Consider the following 24,159-nt stretch of genomic DNA (forward strand, 5'->3'; position numbering starts at 1 on the left):
TGAATTAATAATATCATTGTTTATAAGCTCTTTTGAAATACTATTTATCTGACACAAGAAATTAACAGTTGGTAAATGTTGCAAAAGTAAAAATCTGATGTTTACTACACGGCACTTTCTTACCAGAAACACTCTCATCTCTTTGCAACAGATTAACAACAAATATTGTTATTGTTCCAAAAACATAAGATTTCTTCTGCTGTTTTGAAATACAACTTATCTTATACTACTTAGTACTTAACAAGAATTGTGCATTTGGTTAATTTGACAAAAAAGTTAAAATGTTCTTTTTTTTTTTGTCATTGGTGGTAAATACTTAGCAAAAATACAAATCTTAAACAATAGAAAAATGCATTGGGACTGAGAACATACTTTTAAGCAAAAGAAAACTGTAAAAAAAAAAAAAAAAGCACAGCCATTAAATCCAAGCTCAACTAAAATAACAGATAAATTAACAAGTTTATCCGAGATGAAACAATTTTGTGAATATTTTGGTTTCCCTCTAATGTTTCCGTCCTGCACACAGAGATCAAACTGACTTAAATGATTCGTTAAAACATAATTTGAGTGATTTTCCGATTATCTGCTGAAAAGAAAATGAACTTAAAGACTTTTACAATCGCAAGCTCAGTAATAACTCTGCAAAAAGTAAACGAGACTCCTGTCACAACTGAATAAAGGCAGCATGACAGGTGTGGAGGCTGTTTGCGAATGTATTTGTAGCATTCCTTCTCCTCAGCCAGAAATAAATCTTGTGATCGCATTTAAAAATTTCACCTGAAAAGCAGCCAAATAAAAAAAAAAAAAGAAGGATGTTACATTAGTTATTCCACTGGTTGCCTAGGCAATTGTTATATCAGAGCCACTTCTTTGTAAGAAGTACCATAAGTGATTTATGTGGTCTGCACACAGCAGAGCAGCTCTCACTGTATGTGAAGTCAAAATCTCATTGGAGAGCATTGAGCTTTGATTCTTGTTCATTTGAGCTGATGGTTACGTCATCGTCCCACACTGGAGAGAGAACGTTTCTAAAAGTCCCCCAAATCATTTTCAGAGTAATTTTCTCAAAATGATATTGTTGAGGGCTGCATATTCACTTCTCACTTATTAGTCACCCTTGCTTTGTTCAGTAAGATGCTTACAGCTCATCACAAGACACACAAACCAAAACACATCACACAAAATCTAGACTTCAAGAAATACTTTAGTTTATTATAAGAATATTGATCATATTTTTGGTTTGCAAAGGAAAAAAAATACATTACAGTGTTTAGGTATCTTGCACACTAATTTCATTTGGTTAAACAGGCATTATAACCCATCAAGTCATAACGTTTGCTTATCCAGTCATACAAAGCTCAGTAAAACACGCCTATTTGTATAAAATGACAATCACATAACAGTACTCACCATTAATTTCATTTACACCAGGACAACACACACACACCACTGTTGGGATTTAAATATTAAAATGTTGATGCTAGAGAAGAAAAAAAAACAAAAAAAAGAACACTTTAGGAACTTAGAATTGACTGACTGCTTATGCACACCAGTCAGCCAGGCCATGAAAACCATCAGACTAATTATTTTAGGTCGTTAATGACGAGGTATGCCTAATTCCACATTCCTTTATCGTCACCTCTGCTCAACAACCAAAAGTAAAAAAGAAAGGAAGAATTGTAGGTTAACTGGGTGACCCGTAGTAATTGCCACCTCTTAGTAGTTTTACTTTTGTGGCTGACTGGTGTGCGTCATACACACCATGATGGATATGACAACAGCTGTTGAACAGAACGCTTAAAAACAGGTTGCAAAACCTTATGTGTGAATTACCATCAAGTCACAACAACAATCATTCATTTAGTGTCCAAGGTCAGACATAACAGGCTTCAAAAACATATGTTAAAATCCTTAGCAAACAGTGAATTTCTGTATTTTACTGCTGCAATATTCATAATTACTTGTGCTGGTTGGGTAACACTGAAATGCATTAAAAAGATACTGAATTTCTGATGACGATGATGATCGCTGGTTGCAACACCTTTGGGAGAACCTCTCAGGTTGAAAGTGCGTACAAACAGAACGTCATCAGAGCTCCTAAACTGCAGCTGAAAAGGCGCAACAAAACCAAAGCGAGCCGACAGGAAGCCAGAGAGGACAGCAGTCTGACACCAATGACAATTCACACCGGGTTTATTTCTCTCACGACGACCCCTCCTCGGCGCAAACACTTCATCACTGAAATGATGTTATGAGGTATGAGAGAGCGCGACAGCGAGGCTAAATTAAATAACACAAGCAGCATGATGTGGCTTCTTTCCAAACAGAATTAAAAGGTGACAATACAAAGTATTAAAGACATTAGTTACTCTGCAGCTGAGCGTCAGCACTGAGGAGCAAGTTGAGCCCTTCTGTCATTTAGTCCAGAAACTGAGGGCTGCAACTGTTGCTGTGCCTCCTCAGGCAACACAACTGCATTTGGACGCCGATATTCACAACAAGAGAGGCGCCTCTTCGTCATGGCTCGTGGTTCCGACTGTCCCATCCCCCGTCCCATCCAAGCATGTCTGCTTAAAAGCCGAACTCCAGTCATCTGTCCTCAGTTGTCCTTTGTCAGGTAACCCATGTGTGCGTTAGTGAGGAAGTCACAGGTGGGGATGCTACTGACTGCTTGGTGGATGTTCATGGCGGTGATCTCCCTCGGCGCCCTGAAACCCAAACGGCTTCATGTAAGGATTTTATGTGAAACTCAAAACTATGAAAAACTAGTTGACCTCTGATTAATATCTCATTTTTAGTGTGTAGTGCAAAACAAACCCAGCATTCCACAAACTAGTACGGATTATTTAATTCAACTATAGCACAAGCAAAATCTGATGAATGCAGTGTATATAATGACTTATTGTTTGTCTGCACCAACTTTGCAAATGAAAAACAATGAATTCCTTCTTATGACTGAGTCATCTTGCTATATTAAAATAAGCATATGATTGGAGCAACCTGCCAACCCAGATAAGCTCTAGATGTAATGAATACAGTTAGAAGTGGAGCATTACGAAGCAATCACAGAAAAAAGCTGACCTGTTTGGAGGAGATTTAGCGTGAGCCCCTGCCAGAGCTTCTCTCAGGATGTCGCTGGCAAACTGCTCTGTCGCCTGACACACACACAAACACACACACAGTCATAATTAGATACAAAGAATCCAACTGACCATCAAAGTATAAAGAAAATAACTCAAAGTTTATATTTTGCAGTGTGAAAAAATATTTCACTCTTGCACTGAAATGTTGAAAATTCTTTAGCTAAATCTCATCTCAAAAATAATCAGCGTTAATACAAAAAATAACTTAAATAGTGATTTCTAATACAATAGGGATGACAGTGGTGGGAGCTGAACCGCTCAAATTGAACCTGTCCAACAACATGAAGTAGGCTAAAAGATCTGAAAAAGCAACACATTGAGTTAAATCTAGAGACAGTTAGAAATAACTGACAAAACGTCATTGATTTCTAAATCATTCTACAAAATGATTGTAGAATGAGAGCTTTCCTTTAGAGCCTTACTGACCTTCAAAATCATTGCTTCGATTACTGGAGCAAACACACTCTTCTCCACTTCCACAGGCTGAAACAATACCCCGATCTGAAGGAGACAATTAGACATTGCGAGGTTTCCCAAAAAGTAAACAAAACTGGTGAGCTTCATAAACTTTGAGTACTGCCCCAAACCTGCTGGGCCGTTTCGCTGACGAACTGGGAGGATATGCAGGGGCCGAGGAAAAACTTTGGCTCCACATCAGTTTCCTGCTCCTCCTCTTTGACCTTCAGCTTCTGGCAGGGAGGAGTCACCGTGACAATGTCGACTATTTCATCATCTTCCTCTTCGGGTTCTGTCTTCAGCAAGGCTTGCATCTGCTCCAGCCGCAGCAGCAGCTCGTCGTAACTGCTGAGGGTCGAAGGGCACTCTGTGGAAACATATGAGCGTTTAGGAAATGGGTTGTTTTTTTGATAAGTTCAGCATTGAGATAGTTGAATAATTGAAATATCCCAGTCATTCACACCACAAAGTGAGACAAAAATAACAAAAGGCTCATTAACATGCTGTCTGGCCAAGCATGTGACTCACTGAGCTAAGCAGCTTCGTCTCTCACCCTTTAGAGACAAAAGATGGAATAAGTGAGATCTCCTCTTCAATAGAATTACAGATAAAGCAAAAGAAGAAGACCACTCACACTGACCGCCTTCACACACAACAAACCAGCAAACATATCACTGTATCAAGTGCTAACTGCAGAAGAAATACACCCACGCAGTCAATACTGCACAGGAAACAGTCACCCACTGAAAGCAGTGGAATGAAATCACTAAACCAGAACCAGAAGATCCTTCTTTAAAAGATGTCCAGCAAAATGTCCACAAGCAGAGGCAGAAACCTACCAGGTTCATTATCGATTTGCGTGAGAATGTCCTCAATGGACTCGTCGTCATTCCTGTGTTGGGGTTCTGGGTCAGGTGGAGTGTAACCCCTCTGCCGGCACCACTGTACAACCTCTTTGGTCTTTGGCGGTGTGAGGGCCTGCAGGCGGGGCGAGCGGTCCAGCACGTCCTGGACAACCCGCTTCACTGCGACGGCTCGTTGAAGCTGCAGAGACGCACACAAATTATAGTCATTACAAATAAACTGTGTTGAAAAGACCAACTTCTGGCTTTAATCTTTTACTTCTGAAGATGTTAGCAAATCAAGCTTTCTCGGTCCACAGACTACTGATGCTGTTGTTTCTGGGCTGCTAACCCTACTTGTGCTTCTCAATCACATTGTTTTCCCCTGAAAATCTGTTGCTGTCATTTGATCTTCAAATGTTTGGTTTACAATTGTAATACGTCAAATCACAAGGTCCATCAGAAAACTCAAGAACTCTATAGAAACTTCAAAAATCGGGTTAGCGTCAGAACTCCTTTCACTAAGTGTGATACTGCAGTGATCCGAAATCGATGCCATGATTCTTCTGCTCACTTTCAAATCTCTCTTCTACTTTTAATCTCCTTGATCTTCTGCGCACCATCGCTCTTTCTGTTCTCTCACCGTTTCATCTGCTGACCTCCTTACTAAGAGCTGTGGAGCTCTTAGTTGAGTCAAAGTAATTTTGAAGACACTTTTTTTTAGTTGCTTGCCATGTTCAATGCATTATATACGTTGTTATGTTGGCTGTTAAATGTGTGGTGCTTTTATTAGCAGTTTTCTGCCAGGATTTTAATTGTAATTGTGTGTTAATCAAGAGTATATTATTATAAAATATAAGCAAAAAAAGAGCCAGTATCGTCTGTTAACACTGGGTCATCAACTTTAAGCTCCCTAAATCAGGAACAAGTTTAGAATATCCATGTCTGGGTTTGTCCAATAGATGTAAAGTAGAGCATGTTGCAAAGACAAGATAGTTTTTGATGAAGCTGTTACAAAAGGACAAGATGACCAGGCAAAGAACACATCTGACCTGACAGAAAAACATGAGGCAAGCAGAGAGCTCACCCAGACATGAAGCAGCCTGGAGACAGATTACACTGACAATGCTGCATTCGTGGCTCATTTTAACTTCAAAACTGGAAAATGAAAGTTAACAACAGAGACTTTGTGTCTCTCTCAGTGAGCTTGACCTTTTATGAGTAAAAGCCTGATCATGTGAAAAGATAAAATAAAATAAAAAAATAAAGGACTATTAAGGCAGTTGAATGCATTCATTAAAATAAGCCTCTTTGTGTTTAGAAGAAAACCGACTATGAAATGACTTCATAATTAGTTAAAGGCATAGGCATGAATAAATCTGGATATTACTTACCTCCGATGCTCTGCGCTTGCCAATATTCCAGGAGTAATACTGTTCTACTGAAGAGGCACAAAATGGATGGGAGTCTTCGGCTAAACGGAGAAACATAATTTCAACTTGTGTTTAGTGTTTAGTAAAGGCACAGGTGGAAAAAAAAATTCAGACCTTTCAGATAGTTTTTATATGAACAGGAACACATAAACGTCACATGAAAAGTCAAACTACTTACTTTTATCTGGTACAATTAGAGGGAACTTCTTCACCACAGCAGTCAGCAGCTGCATCATTGTTTCTATATGCTCTGTGCTGAGGGAAAAAGCCGTTGCTCTGGTTACTTAATGCATTCAGTCTTGATTATGTTAATAAATGTATGACTTCTGGCCGTGGCTCCAAAACTCATTTTTGCTGTGGTTGCAGTGGCTCACCTAACTTTTTCACTTAGGTGCAACTTTTAGTGCACCCGTACTTTACAGCTCCTTTGCCACCAGCTTATGCTTCTATATCGTTAACAGTTATGTAATTCCCAGTGCAGATTCAGCCTAACATTTTGGATACATTTGTCACAGTGAACAATGTACTGAGTTAATGTACTGAGGATATTGTTATAGAAGTAATATATATTTAAATTTTTATGTAATTTTTTTTCACTTTAGTAATTTCTACACAACTCTCTCACCGTCAGAGAATGTGTTTGTTATTCAATTACAAGAGCAATTTGAAACAGATATATCTCTAGAAGATGAGATATTGTTTCTTAATAGAAAAAATAAATTCTATAGTTTCAAAGAATCTTCTATTTAAGGTGGCGGCAATAATTTCACTGGGAAATCTCACCACCACTCAAGACAACAGACAGAAATAAAATCCCTCTTTCTAACAAATGAACAAATCAGTGTTAACGATGCTCTAGGCACATTTTGATCTGCAAATTTTTTCCCCCAGACTATAATTTGCAAAATTCACATATTTGAATTTACTAAAAGAATGTTTCTTTGTCAAGACTTTATTGCAGCCTGCAGCACAAACATAGAACCCCTCCTGCTCCAAGACTGTTGTGTTTTTACGAGCAGAGAAGATCTTGCAGGTTATTATAATTAGCCATAAAACTTGGCTTGAATTTCATAGTCTATGTTTTAGCCTCCTATTGTGAAGATTTGATTTTTTATCTGCTCTTTTTAAAAAACAGAAAATAAACTAAAATAAAAAACACAAATGAATGTCAGAGAGCTTTAGGCAAAAAGCCACCCCATAATGTGCTGACAATAAGCAGACCCTCGACCAAAATGGTGAAATAAATCTGACAGATGAACCAGGCAGTTCTGAAGCCTGCATACATCCAGCTGGGTGGTAACTGACTCAGAATTAGCTGCAGGCAGAGTGAGTGGAAGAGGCTGAGGAATGAAGACATCCGACAGCCCTGCTTCTAGTGTCAGTGCTCCACAAAGTAAAATGTGTGTGTTTTTTTTTAATGGAGCTGTTCCAGTGAATCTGTTTGTCCTTACTCGATCAGGTCGTGTGCAGAGGTGTCTGCGCCTTGCTCCTGCTTAACAGCAGTAGCTGCACAAGGGACATGGGCTGAGGGTGGAGCCGGCGTCGACGGACTGGCTGTGATGGCGGGACCAGCACTTGGTTCCGTTTTCACTGTGGCAACAAAGAGCGAGAGCAGAGAGACACATGGGTCAAAGGTTACACATTCTATGAAATTAAAAGTAGCTAAAAAAAAACAAATTTGGGTTCAAAAATAAAGAGAGATTTAGAGTTAGATATAAGTCAAATCTTGTTAAGTACAATTTCTTTTCAAGACAAAGTAGCTGCTTGTAAATGACCAAGAACATTTAGTTTTTTCTAAATAAACTGTAATTGGAGATTAAGGAAGGCTGAATGTCCAGCTTTATTTTATATTTGTCAGCCCTGTTTACTGCTGTGCATTAAAGGCTTTGTAGATTGTTAAACCATAATTGCCACCCATAATTATGTCTCCGCTTCTAAGCCAGTGGATTAACAAATGAATCCCATCAAAATATTTGTATGAAATTTTAAAACAAACTTATTGATCCAATGACTGAATAAACATACAAATTATAAATCAGATCAAACTAAAGGTAAACTAGGACCTTTTGTAGGAAATCTGGAATCATTTCAGACTTCTTGGGGCCTACAATTGAAAATTAACTTTATGAGATTTTAAGATTCTGTAGAAACAATGTTTTGTTTATCACTATTTTTATCATCCTGATTAATGAAACATAAAATGGAGATGGATTGAAAGTGGTGAATCTCAGAAAGGATTGAAGATGGACCCGTCTCACCTTGTGCCAGAGGCGGGACAAGGGAGGAGGGGATCTGGCTGGTGGCGTTTGGGGTGGCTCCCGCTCCAGCAGCTCCATGCGGTGTCAACGAAGAGGAAGAGCAGGAGGGAGTGTTGGAGACTGGGCCTTTGGACACCACTACACACAGAGAAAACACTTTGTATCAGTGGCTCATTGGGTAAATATAGTACCTGTAAAAATTAGTTGAAAATAAAAAAACCCAACATGATAAAACTGAGTTTCTGATTTAAATGAAACTATATATTAGAAGCTGCTTAGTTTGTTCACTTGTAAATGATATAATACAAAAAAAAAAACAATAAGAATCTTATGTTTCTCCTTTAGCATCTTTTTTTTCACTTTACCTTTACCAACAGGCATAAATATGGTTTGCAGCCCAGCAGACCCAGAGCCAACTCCCAGCTGCTTGAGCTGGTTAGCAGGGATTGTTAAGACTGTTTGCTGGGAGCTGGAGCCTCCAGAGTGAATCTTCAGCATACCTGCCAAAAAGAATGAGTTTTATAAGCAAAGTCAGTTTTACAGCTCTCACCATCTTCAGACCAACACATCAATGTATTTTTCTAACAACCTGACAGTGCAGCACTCGTCTTTCCTCCGCCAGTTGCCACCCCGCTGACTAATGACGATGCAGAAACTAACGGCGTGCCACTGCTTTTGGGCACACCCACCACTGCGCCAACTCCTGCTCCTTTGGACATGCTGATGACGGGCATATTTGTGACCCCTTTAGCAAGCGTCACGACCGCCCCGCTGGAACTCGTGGCGTTCTTCGTCACAGTGGCAGCTCCTTTGACCAAAGAAGCAACCGCTGCCTTGGACAGGCCGCCGCCCCCAGCTGCGCTGGAGCTCTTGGCTGCACTGATGACCGCTGCTTGATTGGCTGACACCAGAAGTGAGTGGGGCTGAGAAGCAGGCTTCCCGCCATCAGCAGTCTGCGTGGAAACACACAAATCGTCAGCCGCTGACCAAAAACTAATTTTAGATAATTAAAACTTTCTTTTGTAACTAAATGTGCCACAGTGCACATACAGAATAATTTTATTCTCTGTCATTGATAAAGCTCAATAGGTCAGGATAGTTCATGGATTTCCTTCATACATGAGCAACTGTGTAATTCAAGGTATACTTCATACATAAACTGAACAAGAACTAAAATTTGTATACCTTAGAGCAAAAAGCAAAATTTAAAAAGAGAGGATATACAATAAATCTCAATTTGAACACCAAATGTAGTGCAAAAAAAAAAAACAATAGAGCTACCAAACCTACCTTGAATATAAATCATCATAAATGATGGCTATCTCCACAGAAAACATAAAATGAAGTAGAGCTAAACTGAATGTAGGAAGTTATAATTATTCAGACTCGACCATGTGATATTTCACAGCAAGATACTGTCACCAAGATGGCAGGTTGTGTATGGAAAAGATGTGCAAACATAAACTTGTTCTGCTGTATGTTCAGTGATAAACAGTGTAGATCTATATCTAAATTATCCTTTATGCAAAGCTACAACATTTAGGCTAAAATCTAATTACACCAGTTATTCACCATGTAAGCCTATAAAGCAGCATTACGATATTTACTCTCAATCTTAAAATATTTTGTCAAAATAGTTAGAAACCAGTCACTGCACTCTTTTCAGGATGTTCAGTATTTCCACCTCTGCAGATGCTCTGTTGTGTCTGTATGTGTCAGGCAGGTAGAAGGTACCAAGAGTCCTGCTTTTGGTGTATTTTCTGTAACAATCTGCTGGTGTGAGTCATCTGAAACGGGGGCGTGGGCTGGAATTTTGATGGAGTCAGATAGGTAGTAAGGAGGAATATAAACACAAGAGTGTTTAAAAGTGTGATTGACAGTCTCTGTGGCTAGATGTTATTTTATTCAACTGATGATTACGCTGATTACTGACTTCTCAACGAAGGAAAAAAGAGACAATTGGTCTCACAAAGATGGTTATGCTATGCTTGAATTGTTTGTGTGAGTTTATTTATAGCTGAGCATTATGCTGCCATCACAACTGTGTGCAAAATGCATATCAGAAAGGACCATTTGGAGTGCTAATATATTTCAAGTGTTATGAACCTGAGTTTTACATGCTAATGTAGTATTTAGCCAGTTGGACAGTTTCACAGCAGCAGATTGTCACATTGAACACAAATGGCATTGCTCAAAATGCTAAAGGTCACAGAGTACTGGAGGCACAGATGAAAAGGTGAGGAAAGGAAAACATAGGCATAGGTAGCAACTGATATAGTCATCGTAATATTAAGGAAGGTTATTCTAATATTGTGCAAACCAAATTTTCATTATTTGAGTTACTGAGGTCAATCTCCGAACCATGAGCAAGGTTAAATCCTCTTCAGTTTCCTCTTCAGTCATGTCTGTGCTTTTCCGATAAACACATCATGTGTTTGCAACAAATAATTATTCTGTTTCTCGTATATTCCTTTTGAACTCATCAAAAAACATTATTTGCATTTTTACCATGCATGTCATCGCCTATTTAAAAAGATAAAACTGTTTAGTAAGCATATTTTTTTGTGCATGCATACAAAAAAACAACATCGCTAAATTTCCACTAATTAAATTCCTCTTTAAATCTGGTTAAACTAGCAAAAACAAAAAGGAGATGAGAAATATCTAAAGTCAACTTTAAACAGTTCCTGTAGTTTGGTTTAAAAATGGCTTCAAAAACTGCTGTGATGCTCCCTAATGAGTGTAAAACATGCCTGTTGTTGACTTGCTGCTGCCCCTGCTGCACTAACAGGAGTGGAGGAAGCAGCTGTGATGACTCCCCCCGTCATCCTCAGTGTGGTGGTACCAGGCTTGGACATGTGACCCGTTCCAGCTGCTGTTACAGTCTTCATAGAGCCGTCGGACAGCTTAAGCTGTGCTCCCTGTGAGCTGCCAACAACCTGTCCGTCATGGCAAAAAAAATATCAGACATGTTTATTATTACAATCCAGATTAAACTGTAAACAAAGAAGGTGAGGTGTCACCAAGGCTAAGGAGCAAAACAAATCAACCACAGTCCTGAAATTCAAAATACAAAGTACAAACTTCGATGCTCGAATCTAGGTGAGAATGAGTTGCAAAAACCATTTTGAAATTCATCATAAAACACAAAGTATCAGACCTTTTACATGAAGCAACTTAATGGTGTTTGGTGTCAGTAAACACCAAACAACAACAAACAAGACAAATCAGAATCACACACTCTTAGTTCAAGTACTGCCCAGACCTTGAGGCAGGTTTTCTCCCCAACCTGAGCCAAGATGGCCGCCTTCTGTCCAGCTGTCACCCGGATAGCCTGCTGGGTTGAAGTGGCTGTAGATGATCCTGAATGAGCTGCTGAACTGGAACTGCCCTGCTTCCCTAATCCCTGTGATGGCTGACCAACCAGGAACGTACCCTAACAACAACGAAGTGATGTAACAGAGAGTCAGTCACAATGTGCAAATGAGTATTTGGTAAGTTGCAGTTTAGAGGAGTAATTTTAGCGTTTAACAGCTGCAGTTCTCTGGATCAATGCAATAAACATAAACTTCAGCCCATAAAGCCTTTAAAATATGCACAAAAAAAAAAGGCATCCTGTCAAAACATCTATTAAACCATTTCATTATATGAACCACTACCTTTTTATGTATGGTATTAGGATAACACAAAAATCCATTGACCTTAGTGTCAAATCTTAATTTAAGTCTTTACTAAATTAGGCACTACATCTTTAATTATTCACAATTATGTGAATAAGTTTAAGTTATGACTTTATTTGCAAAGCGAATGATGTCGGAGAAATCCTCAGTGAAATCTAAGCAGATGGTCGTTATATAATCTTATGAAGTTGACAACCAGATACAGCTTCTAATTAAGAGCAAGTTTCTTCCCGACTATTAAAATCAGAGAGAAACTAAGACTACTAAATTAAGAAATGAAATCACTGTTTTGCAACTGCAGTGCAATGAAGTAGATGGCAAAATATTAGTGCAACCTTCTCCAGTTTCATACAGATGAAAAATGTCTGCCAATAAATGCTTATGATCTAAGATCTAATAAGCAAAACAGGCAATGATGAAGAACCATCTGTTTCATAGATCCACTTAAATCACAGACGTATGAGGAAGTTGTTCTCGCCAGAATAATCAAGCAGAAAACCTCCACGCTGTTTGGTTCTCACAGCAAAATAAAAGAACAACAACGCTGACCCCGTTTGACATTCACCAGAAAAACACAAATATAGACGAGAGGTAAAGAGTTTGCATCGATTGCTTTGCAAAGAAAAAAAAAGTGTTTACCCACCTGTGGGGTTTGTTTCAAAATGTAAGATGTGTAGGAGAGGTTTGAAGGCAGACTGCTTGAAGATGAGGAGGATGAGGAGTTCTGAGAGCTGCTTGTACCTGCTGTCGGGCCGCTCTGGGACTGGTGACCTACATAGCGGAGAGACACATTCACATCAACTTTGAATCAGATGAACAGTCTTTTTCTTACACATGTGCAGTTTTAAATATAGTCCTTCATTAAGACGAGAAGAAATGCAGAGGACAGGAAACAATAAATTAATCCAGCTTCCTTTCAACAATACTCATTAAGACACAACTCAGGTTTGCCTTGCAGTTTTTGAAACTTTTAACACATTTTGTTTTGAGGATATCTTCACTTTAAGAATACAAACCAGTGACGTAACTCGTCTTACTTGCACCAGAGGCTCTGAGGATGGCTCCTTGTGGAATGAGAAGCAGCTTCCCTTTCCCTGATGGGTTCTTACTGTTGGTGGTTAGGTAGAGTTTGGTACCTGGAGGCAAATTAGCCAGGTTGGCTAAGTTGTTCGCTGGCAGCTGAAGAGTGGCCATAACTACAAAAAATGTACAGAAAGAAGACATTTCTTACCTCTCCGGGTCATACAATGTGTTTATTAAAATATCAACACAATATCTCCATATATATAAAGAGGCAATTTTTCACATTATTAAAATTGCCTCTTTTTAATAATGTGTAAAATTAAAAAAGACAATAGTCTCATTGTGTAATGTTACTTAGTAGTGATTATAATTAGAAATGTACAGAGAAATCAGTGGAAGACTGGCGTCAGCAGGTTTATCAGCTTGAAAACCTAATCAGTGATGGTTGATCAAAAACTCAAAAATCCTCAAAAAAATATGTACACTCTTTGACTTGGAAACGGTGAAGGAGACTCAAAGTTAGCCATTTTCTGTCTAAATCAGGCCTTTAAAAAGTCTGAGGAATAACAAAAAACTTTAGAAAATTCTAAAAAACAAACATTTCTGTTTACTGACCATTTAGAGTAGTGAACTTCAGCTTAAATAGGAATCTGAATGTATTAAAACAAGGTAGAGTTGTGTTAAGGGTCTTCATTATGTAGGAAATAAATAGAGAGCCAGCTGATTCCATTTACCAATGCGAATCAAGCTAGTCTCTGCAATAAAAGTCTAATAAAAGTTGAAAATATCAACTTTGTAAAAGTTTCTTTCTTCGCTTTAAGACGGCAGCGGAGATTAGATATTTAAAATGATTCTTGTAAAACATAGAGCTTGTATATGTGTGTGTGAACTCTGACCTCCGCTCTTGCCGCCTGAACCACCGGCACCCTTGGCGCCACCTTGCTGGGCGGTGATGCTCCCAGTTCCACTGACAATGGCTTTAGCAACGCCCTGAGCCAAAACCTGCTTCCCGGCCATCACCTTGGAGACGGAAGGGCTGCCCTTTGCAACCAGAATCTGTCCGCTGCTGATGGCGACCTGTTTCACCGAAGACTGAAGCGTTGAGCTCACAGGAATACCCAACAACTTTAACAACAAGAAGTGTAAGATTAGCTTTATGAATCGTTCACTGGTAAATTAACAAGAGGTTCATTATTCTCATGGATTATTGGTGAGACTCAGAGTTGAAGTGATTGTGACCTTGCTAGTTGTGGACCCTGTGGCCTCTCCGGTCCGTTTCTGACTTGACATTGAGATCATGTGACCTCCTTTCACTGCGACAAACTGGTGGGCTGCAGCAGCAGCAGCAGCAGCAGGTTGCTGCTGGCTGGTTACTGTGGAAACCATCTGCTGCTGCTGTGTTGAAACTTCCCCGGGCTCCTGCTTGATAATAACCTGCAAGGAGACACATTGAGAGGGACTGTAAGAGGACACGATGCCCATAAACCACAGGAGGCAAAGATATTAAAGCCATTAGGAAATCCACTGTAAGCAATATCTGGAGCTGGAGAAATATCATATAAATGACAAATATGATGCTTTCTGACTGGGAACGATGATGCTCTTGTGGTTTTAGTAGCCTGATGAGAATTAGGAAGCACTTTTGTGCCTAAAGTAATGTTTTTGTGAGGGGCCTTATCATTTATTCATAACCTAGATGTTTTTACAATTTCCATATGTTGCCATTAGCTGTTGTGTTTAATAAACAACAGATGCTGGAACTTTGAAATGAGAGAAAACACATTAAAACCAATAAAAATAACCTCTATGAAGGAAGGTCGGGGTAATGTGAGTAGCGAGGTATTTTCATAGCATCCAATGGAGATCTTTCTTGTACCACTGAAATGTGCAGCCCTTCCCCCATCCCTAGAAATATGTCCTATTTAAATAGGTGCCAAGACGCTGCATCTGCTGAAAACACTGGGCTTCTATTAATACCACGCTGCTTTGTTAACAACACCGATGACAAAAAGTGACAAACTGTGTGGCATTTTAGCTCATAATGATTTATGGACACAAACTCACCTTGACCCCCGATGAGAGGAAAGTGCCAGTGTGAACTTTAGGTGCTGGAGAGCGAGCGCCTTGAGCCTGTTTGGCTGAAGGGCTTCCTGTGAAGAAATGCACATATAAACAGCGTCATGGCATAGAATGAATAGAAGACTACTGTAGTTCTTATTAGCCTCTGACATATGATATGATATCAGGGATAAAACGATTCCTCGAATGATTCGATTATTAAAATTCCTTAAGGAAAATTTACCTGCCTCGAAGCTTTGTTAATTTATGGTTTGTTATTGGACTGATATTGATATCTGATAGTAACATCGGTGTTGTGCCACCGTGTTATTTTATCAATTTTTTTTATCCGATTACTCGATTAATTTACAACAGTTCTATACCATATCATGTCACATTTCTTATGATATACCTAGTGCATGTAAAAGAAAAAAGAAAAACTGAACAAAAAAGGCAGTTGCAGGTTTGGTGAATCAGCCCACATCTGACTCATCCACTGGGATGAGAAATTGCTCAACAGGATTCCAATCCATTTACCAAATCGGCCTGAGCTGAGCACTTATGAATTAAGTGTAGGAGCGGCTGACTGTGTGTGTGTGTGGGGGGGGGTGTGGGTGTGTGTGTGTGTAAAAACAATGTAGGTGAAAGAACTCTACATCGTGATGCAAGCTGAGGATTTTTCATGCGTAAGCGGTTTCAGTTGCTGTGAACATGTAGAGCTTCTGTGCACTCGTTTCCCCTGGTTCCGAGATTTGATCCTCCAGTCAAGAGCAATCAACATTTATGTGGAAAACCTAAATGTTTTCCACATTTAGGTGGAAAACACCGTGCGTCATCCAATCTAATCAAGCCATGAAACACGTCAGTCACTATGGTAACCACTTATCCACAAACTATCCTGCTGGATTAGGGCTATGAAAAGCTTAGAGAAAGGGAACTAAAGTATTGTTCATTTCCTGCTTCCAACTGCAGTCGTTGCATTTTCTACATCCATGTGGACGGCTAAGACCCTGCTTTTCAATTTTGTTCCAGGTTTGCTTTTGATTCTGAGCAGCACACAGTGAAGCCGGAGATGTACCTGCAGAGGCAGCAGATGAGGACGCCATGCTGATCACCTGGCCGGGCTTATCGACGATAATATACGGGTTGTTGAGGACAGAAGAGGCGCTCTGCTTGCTGTGGACAGGGGTGGAGGTTGTGGGAGTCCGGGGCAACGGCGAATGGCTGGGAGTAGAGATGGGTGAACCTGAAGGTGTTGAAACAAACCAGCTCAGAGGAAGGCAGAGATAAAAGAAAGCAGGAAGAATATGATTCTATCATTTACATGTACTTCTTTTTGAAACATTTTAGTAAACCCACACGTGAAAACTTTCATTTTTTGAATACAGAGACAGAAAAAATATTTTCTATTTCTTGTCTGTTAATTCACCATAGCATAACAACAAGAAGCCAAATGTAAGAAAGCAAAGTTTCTCTATTTTGGAAGAGTTAGGTTGTATTTGTGGTCGAACATGAAGTCTTTGAAATTTTAGCTCACGGTAATTAACCTTTGACACCAAGTCTGCTGTTTTGCTAACTGTGCAAAAAAATCTGTTTAAGACGATCAGGTGTTTTGAAATAATAAAACCCCTTTAATTACATTTATGTGTGATGTCCAATGCATGGTGTGACATCACATCTTCTCTTAATGTGAATAACATCAGTCATAAAAATACTTTTTATAATGACTGAAAGAAGAATTTAACAAGTTAACTCGACTCTCAGATTTTAAGTTATTCTGAGTGGATTAGACCAGAAAAAACTGAACATATCTGTCATGTGCTGTTCTTCTTTATTTTGAAACCCTCCCCCCCCAAAAAAAAACTGAAATTTAAAGTTCATCATACAAAGGCATCAAGGAAATTTTTTGTTTTAGTCACAAAATAAATTTTGTGACTGGGCTGTCAAAATAAATAATTTTCTTATTTTAAACTGTCAGTTGATTCAAAGAGTATACAAATGAAAAGTTTTTAATGCAATTTATTGCTCTTAAAGAAAAGTCAAAACCATTCAAGATCAGTGTCGGCATAAAACTTCTCTAAATTGGAAACTGGCCACAGAAATCTCACACAAAATTGTTGTTTACTATTACAAATAGGTCACAAACTTTAATTTGAACCATTTCTAACAAGAAAAGGCTTATCTGTCTTTTTCTTAGTGAACAGTCCTATTCTACTGTTCAAGCAAATAACAGGGAAAGACAATAATACTGATTTTGAAACACTTATGGTTCACTGAAGAGAGGTGTTGTGTACTTCAGTGTGTTACAATGACATTTCACAAAATGCATCAGTAAATCATGGAGCTGGTTTGAAAGAATGTGATTCATCATCCTAACTGAGAGCAAGCACTTACCTGAGACTATTTTGCAGCTCATGGTGATTGGTTGGAACGATTTCCCTGGAGACTCTGCAGGACTGGGCGCCTGTCCCTGGGGAACTATTTTACAGCTTGCTGTGATTGGCTGGAAGGCAGAGTTACCAGGGGAACCGAGAGTGACCCTGTCACCAGGTCTGGGTCTTGTTGGAGTGCGTTCACCAGCAGCAAGGACCGGATTATGTCCACTTGCAGACTTCGCCGTCTCTGCTTTTAATATACCTGCAGGCAGAAGAATCCCTTGATGCATAACTCGTTGTCAAAGAAACGACATGGACAAAATGGACAAAACTCTCTACAATAATTTAATCAAACTGTAACTAAAGACGCAACATAAATGAAAAACTATACCAACAAAATTATCTCTAAAACAATATATAAATCAGCGACTAGTGAAACCAGTTACTCTGCATTTGTGCTAAAATTCCTCTGTTTTTAGTAGTTTTCTTGGTAGTACCTTTTTCTGGACCAAAGTCATGTGAGACAGGAGAGCTGGGGTGTCCATATGTCTGGGTCAGAGAGGCCGTTGACATGGGGCTGGCTGCTTTTTGAGACGCTTTGTTGGACGATGAGGAGCGCTTAGGGATGTAGTCTTCCCCAAGAGAATCTCTGTGAAGTTCCACATCAACCACCTGAAGCAAATAGAGCTGCTTTTTAAAAGTGGACAACAAGGCAATGCAGAACCTGCAGAATTATGATGGTAACATTTTAATTTTGATCGTAAAAATCTACAGCATTTGCATTTGAGCAAAACATTTGGTTTTTTCTTGTTTTCACGTTTCATAGAACCTGACATTTCTTTTTGTGGTTCTGTACATGTTCACAAACACATTATAAAATAAAGGATAAAAAAAGAAAAACTGACAAATACGATACTAGTTTACAGGTAAAGTATCATTATGTCAGAATCTGCATGATGCGAAATAAAAGCAATCAATATGTCTTAAACCAAACTAAAAAATGAGGGGGATTTGGCTGAGGAAACATAAAATCATGGGTATTCTAGACAATACTGTGATTACTCTGACTTTCCATGTCGTCAACAGGTTTAAAATTGAATACGGTTCAATTTCCTGCCTCTCCTTGTTGTCACACAAATAGAAAATAGAAAAAAGGCAACAATATTCACATCTACCACTTACAGTTTCTGCTCCCAGTGTCTGTAGACCTGTGTATGTTCTGTCCAGCTGCAGAAACACAAGTTACACAGTTAAACAGGAAATCTGTAACTATGACAGAACAGCACCAACACACTCAGATACACACAATAAATACAATTAATGTCAGTAAACAGTATTAAAATGGTTCATGTAGAATAGAAAGGATGTGAGCAAATGATTTATACTTTTATTTTTTGTCTTTTTCTGAATACCACATAACTAAATGGTATTAACTCAAGTGAAATTAAGTAAATGAGGGCTTCAAATCGCCTAAGGAAAAAACTAAATAAATGTTTAAAAAAGGGCGTTAAAGAATACTGAGACACTGTCAAAAGAAATCAACAACCTTAATGGAGATGTGGTCTATGGTCTGACCTTTAACTGGTGGATGATGTCAATGCGTTTGTTGCGAGAGTCTTTGAAGTGGATCTGGATCCTCACAGGAAACTCCCCCCATCCACGTCGCGTTAAATGAAAGGGAGGCTCACTGAGAACAGGCACAGCGAAAAGCCCCAATTAAACATTACCCGAATTCTCACAGTTTTCTGGCTCAGCTCCAATTATTAATCTCTTTAAAAATCAATGACCTGAAGATCTTAAACTCTTCTTCTTTGAGGTGTGAAAACAAAAAGCCATGCAAATGTTAGTTTATTTTAGATTTCTGCTGAAGTATAGCCCACTAGTTTAAACTTTACTTTCATACATATCCCTTAACAAGACTGAGGCTATTTGAGAGTCAGCAGAGGGCATCACGCATGCTTAGGGTTCATGGAGCATGAACACTCGAGTCAGTCAGGGGGAGCTTAGAAGCTGCTGCTGCTGCAGCACCAGAAGAGCTTTGTCAGCTCAAACAGCCTGGAGGCCACGGCTCAGTAGGAGGAGTGATGAGTGATGATAGTATCTGTGGAAGACGACTATTCAAGATCTTACATCCAAGCTGCAAAAGCCAGAAAACTGCATTATTTTCAAGACAACTCCAAATTTAACTGTGAATGACTTGAATGGACTCTACAAGTTAAATATGCTGCTTCTCAATGTTATGGTCACCAGGGACTGGTTATTATCTCAAAACACACAAACAGCATTTTACAGACACAAGAGCACATAAGGTGCTGCTTTATTACAGATCCACAAGGGGGCACTATTTGTTCACGTGTTTTCTTAGATTTCCTTTTACTGCAGTCACCAAACTGTTGTTCAACTAAGAGGTTAACCTAAAAACCCTAAATCACGTGTCGACTAATGAATACTGTCTCTTATTACGCAAGTGTTTTCCAGAATTGTTTTTCTCCTGACAAAGAGGTGGAGCAAACCCCCTCTTTTTTTCCTCAGATCAACAACAAAAAACGTTCAAATCAAATATTGTGTCCATTGGCAACACGGCGGTGTGAAGGGAGCACACTTCCTGAAACAAGTTTACCCCCGTTTGTCTGGCTTCTATTGATGCCTCAGGTAACCACATGAAACAGGAATCAAGAGCTGATTTCTGTGAGAAGAGGAGGAGCTCTGCCTGTATTTCATAACATGTTCAGAACTGAGGAGTTTTTACATGCACAGTTGATTTCTAAATACTCGGAAAGATTCACACAGGAACAAACCTGACTTCCACCAGATCGTTGGGTTTGTAGCTGGGATGCAGAAAGAACCAGACTTTCTTCACAAAATGGTCGATGCTCGGCTCTCTCCTCGAGCCTCTGACGTACACCATCCACTTATGGGTCGACTGATCGTTCTCTTCCCGTTTATCTGGGGGGATATACCTAAAAGCAAAAAAATAGTACAAAACAGAGAGATCAGTAATTGTTTTGTTGTTTGATATATTCCCTGAAAAAACTGAAACATGTAAGGAAGACAGAAGGGATAGCTGCTAAAGTCTGTTTTCCTTTCTTTAACTAAAATCTCTACAACAAAAGAAAAGGGGAAATAAATGTTTAACTTTAACTTAAGGGCTGATAGGGATACAGCTCTGCAGGCAACAAAATGTTCAACACTTTTGAGATGATATACGCGAGCCCAACACACACAAAACAGAGAAGAAATGTTGCCACCATCATGGTTAGATTAAGCTGCGTAAAAGTAACAGATTTAGCTTTGTGGGATTATGACAACTTTCATCTCATGGCACATAAAGAATCCTGAGGAAATTGTAAGTTTTATGGGTCACATCAAGCCCAAAGGGAAGATAAATAAGATAAAACGTGTTTTCAACCTTTATCAAGACTGGGCTTGTCATTAAATCAAATTGTTTCTCCACTCTTGGGAATAAAGTGTTGCACAAGATCAGTTCATCTGTGTGGTTCAGATCATAACCACCAGCTGCCTAATAAGTTCATCTTGTTCTTGTTTGTTTTGGCATTAAGAGGTTGTTCACGAGACACTCTCCATATCCATTAGCACCCTCTTTAAACATCTGAAAAGGTTTGAAATGCTCATTTTAAAACAATAGAACAAAATAGATATAGCCAGAGCATATACCATATTAATGCCATTGTGTTCACATTTTAACATAAAACTATTCATTTTAAACCACCCACAACCTAAGATGTTATTTTTTCTTTAAAACTACATTTTACTTTGATTATATTATTTGTTTACTACTATCACAAACATAAACTAAGCAGAGATATTTTAATGAAACAAAGTAAACTAATATTTGAAGAAAAGAAATTAGTGTTGATCTGAAATATTTGAGTTAAACATTGCAATATTTTGTTGAACTGGAAATATTTTTTCAGTCAATTCTCAGCAGAAGAACAGAACATGGATCAACAAATGATCTGCTTTCAAGAAAGAGTTTAAGAGTTGATGGATTTTTGTGTTTCTGTGACTATGAAGTAAATAAAAAAAATGGTTGGTGAAAAACTGCATGAAGCTAATTTTCAACATACTAAGACAGATGATGATTTAAAGCAAGCTTGAGTTCAGTTTTCTTGCATACTTGGATACGTTTCCGACAACAATGGTCTTCTTAACATAGAGTCTGGAGGCTTCATCTCCAGTAGAGTGGTAGGTCACCCTCTGCTCTACGTCCATTGGAGAAGGCACACCAAATGTGTCCTAAGAAAAAACCAAAAAACATTTAAAACAATTATGAGATGGAGCAGCTGTGAAAGATCGCAGACCCTGACATTTCAGTAAGTCGAACTGACTTTGCCCGTGTTTCGTCCAGGTCTGCGCTCCTGCTTACTGCTGTCCTCTCTCCACATTCCCTCTCCGTTCCTCTCAGTGCCGTCTCCTTGCTGTGAGAGAGATTCACACTCTGAATGGGCCAGGGATTGTGTTTCCGAGCCCTGGTTGAGAGGGGAAGAGGAACGCGACGGAGACTCTAGGAACCGACGGATGGCCGGATGGTTCAACACTGCAGGGTCACTTTTCAAGGTGTGCTAGAAAAATGCAGAGAAAATAGAATCAACTTTTGCAATACTATATTATTTTACCACTTTACTGTTTAACATCTCTGTAGTTTTGGTTGTTTTTAAGCATTTATAACTGATCCTGTGCCAATCATATCCACCAGTAAATGTTTTGTAAATGGTATCATCTACTCAAGGTTTACTACACATAAAGGAGGTTCCAGCACTATATGTTTGTTTATTATCTATCAACAAGACATATCCTGTAGTTAATTTGATTTGATGAGACATTACTATCTCAGATATTAAGTAAGAATGAACTTCCAAAAAATAGAGATCAGAACAGTAACCAAAACTTCTGAAATATGCTTAAGTTTAAGTAGTACATAGGTACAAAAACAAATCAATAACGGGACTAACTGTCTGTAACTGACAGACATTTACTGTCTGTTACTGTCAACCAAGTCAATCAACTTGTACTGAAAAGTTTTCTCTTTGACCTATAAAAGCTACTTGCTCAAAAACTATTAGAAAATACCTCTGGAGGCTTTGTTATTCCAGAACTGGCAAAGTAATTTGCCACTATGCATGCACGTAGCTTGTCCATCATCCTCCTGGCTTCATTTAGGCGCTGCAAAAAAACAAGTTGCATTAGAAGTCTGCTGCAAATTTTAAACAATTTCTGCATATTGTCCCTTAACAGCGGTAAAAAAAAAATGGATTACAGATAGAAGGATTTTTTAAACATAATTCAGAAACACATACCTGACTTATAACATCTATTTCATGCTCTTTGTTCTTCATTTCCAGAGAAAACTGCTCTCTAATGATGTTTTCAATTCTCTGTACTGTCGCTTCTCGAGCTGAGAGAAAAACAACATAGATTTTTTTCTTTTTATACTTTAAACAAGAAACATACAAATAGACGCAGTACTTCATATTAACTTACCATTATGTTCAGCCGTTTTGTTTCTCTTATTACTTTGGATCAGTGAAATGTCATCATAGTCTGGGTCGTTGCCTTCTATTCTCCTTTTAATTCCTGACATGTTTGCCTACAAAGAACAAGATGAAAAGCAGATTAGGCTAACGGTGGCTAGCCGCTTCTCTGCTGTTTGGGTAGTTATGATTGTTGTTAGCATCGCATTAGCTGCTAAACAGAGAAGTTCTATCAATTACAGCAAATGATTGAAGCTAACTCTGTAGCACAAACTACCTAGGGAGGTGTTTGCTACACAGGGATAAAGGTTTTAAACTCTTAGTGAATTAGCTAACACCACGAGCGAGTGTAATAACCACGTACATAAAATGCTATTGAATTGCACCCAATAAAAATAAACACAACTGTGCCTGCTATTCCTGCAGCCGACTTGACTGTCACGTTAAGGAGCGCTAACCTTGTTTGCTAATTTAGCTAACATTGGCACATGTTTGTAGCCACCGAGTCCGACTACATGAGAAGCAGACTTACTGGAGATGTCTGTGCAGTGCAGTCACAATGCTTGTTTAAACTCAAAGCGAGCACATCCTTGCTGTAATCGTCCAGTACTCGTGTCTTGCTATTTGCTAAATCTCGAGCTGCATATGTATGCTAACTGAGTAGTGTAGAGTTAGCCTCGCGATTCGTCAAAAAGGCCACTGGGGGCCGCTGCTCTACAAATGAGTTTTCTCTACTGCTGAAGAACTGAATAAAAATTTAAAAAAAAAAAAACCCTCGTACATAATGTAATGTGATTCACTGGAAAAAGGGAGCATCTCTTCATCAAAAATGTTACTTGCATTACAACTTCCAACCAGCAAAACAGGTCATCAGAAATAAAAGTGGAAGTAGGACGTCACTCTGTTTCAATAGGAATTATAATTAGATGTGGTTACTGAAACCAGAACTGTTTCCAGATAAGCAGGACAACAAAAATGTATTTTTTCACTGTTGTCACCTGAATCTCTCTGATAATATTTCAGTGGCTTATCTATTCTTTAGAAATCATACAAGTATGACATAATTGCCAAAAAAATTCCAAGACATTTTCCTGAACTTAGAATATGCAAAACTTCATGACAAATCACATATTTTCCACATCTTCTAAGTCAAAATGAAAAATGAAAGGCATTTTCATAGAAACTTAAAAGCTCATTTCCTGCTAAAGCAGTAAGTCATGCAATCTTTTAAGCTGGTTAATGACCCATCAGATGTTAACAATGCTGCATAGCTCACACTAGGACTGCATATGCCTGAAGATCATACCATGGAACTGATTACATCAGTTCCATGAGCCTTGTTGTTATCTTTCTTCATTCTTTTTTACCTTTACAATGAATCTATCGTCTTGATCACACA

The 24,159-nt window shown here is 38.8% G+C and overlaps 1 protein-coding gene across 5 annotated transcripts; it reads right to left on the reverse strand.

Annotated features, from left to right (window-relative positions):
• Positions 1-1,186: 1,186 nt before the first annotated feature.
• yeats2 (YEATS domain containing 2) lies at positions 1,187-23,441 on the reverse strand. Of its 5 annotated transcripts, none has more exons than XM_055033349.1 (30): positions 23,293-23,441; positions 22,771-22,876; positions 22,587-22,684; positions 22,360-22,452; positions 21,618-21,851; positions 21,407-21,525; positions 20,067-20,228; positions 18,844-18,955; positions 18,451-18,495; positions 17,766-17,940; positions 17,288-17,530; positions 15,972-16,139; positions 14,900-14,985; positions 14,075-14,269; positions 13,732-13,912; positions 12,841-13,008; positions 12,456-12,583; positions 11,398-11,568; positions 10,886-11,071; positions 8,722-9,085; positions 8,498-8,632; positions 8,133-8,270; positions 7,326-7,464; positions 6,053-6,129; positions 5,836-5,915; positions 4,439-4,643; positions 3,731-3,966; positions 3,570-3,644; positions 3,082-3,155; positions 1,187-2,708 (listed from the first exon to the last, which is right to left on the reverse strand). In XM_055033349.1, exons 2-30 carry the CDS (start codon positions 22,868-22,870, stop codon positions 2,600-2,602), a joined length of 4,296 nt encoding a protein of 1,431 aa, XP_054889324.1. In that variant the 5' UTR covers positions 22,871-22,876; positions 23,293-23,441; the 3' UTR covers positions 1,187-2,599. The 5 variants fall into 5 exon arrangements, with proteins under 5 accessions (XP_054889324.1, XP_054889323.1, XP_054889321.1 ...); XM_055033348.1 differs by having other exon boundaries at positions 11,422-11,568; positions 12,850-13,008; positions 13,732-13,960; XM_055033346.1 differs by having other exon boundaries at positions 12,850-13,008; positions 13,732-13,960.
• Positions 23,442-24,159: the final 718 nt, after the last annotated feature.

The sequence above is a fragment of the Poeciliopsis prolifica genome, unplaced genomic scaffold (genome assembly GCF_027474105.1).
Source record: "Poeciliopsis prolifica strain line A6 unplaced genomic scaffold, Auburn_PproV2 SCAFFOLD008, whole genome shotgun sequence".
Taxonomy (NCBI): domain Eukaryota; kingdom Metazoa; phylum Chordata; class Actinopteri; order Cyprinodontiformes; family Poeciliidae; genus Poeciliopsis; species Poeciliopsis prolifica.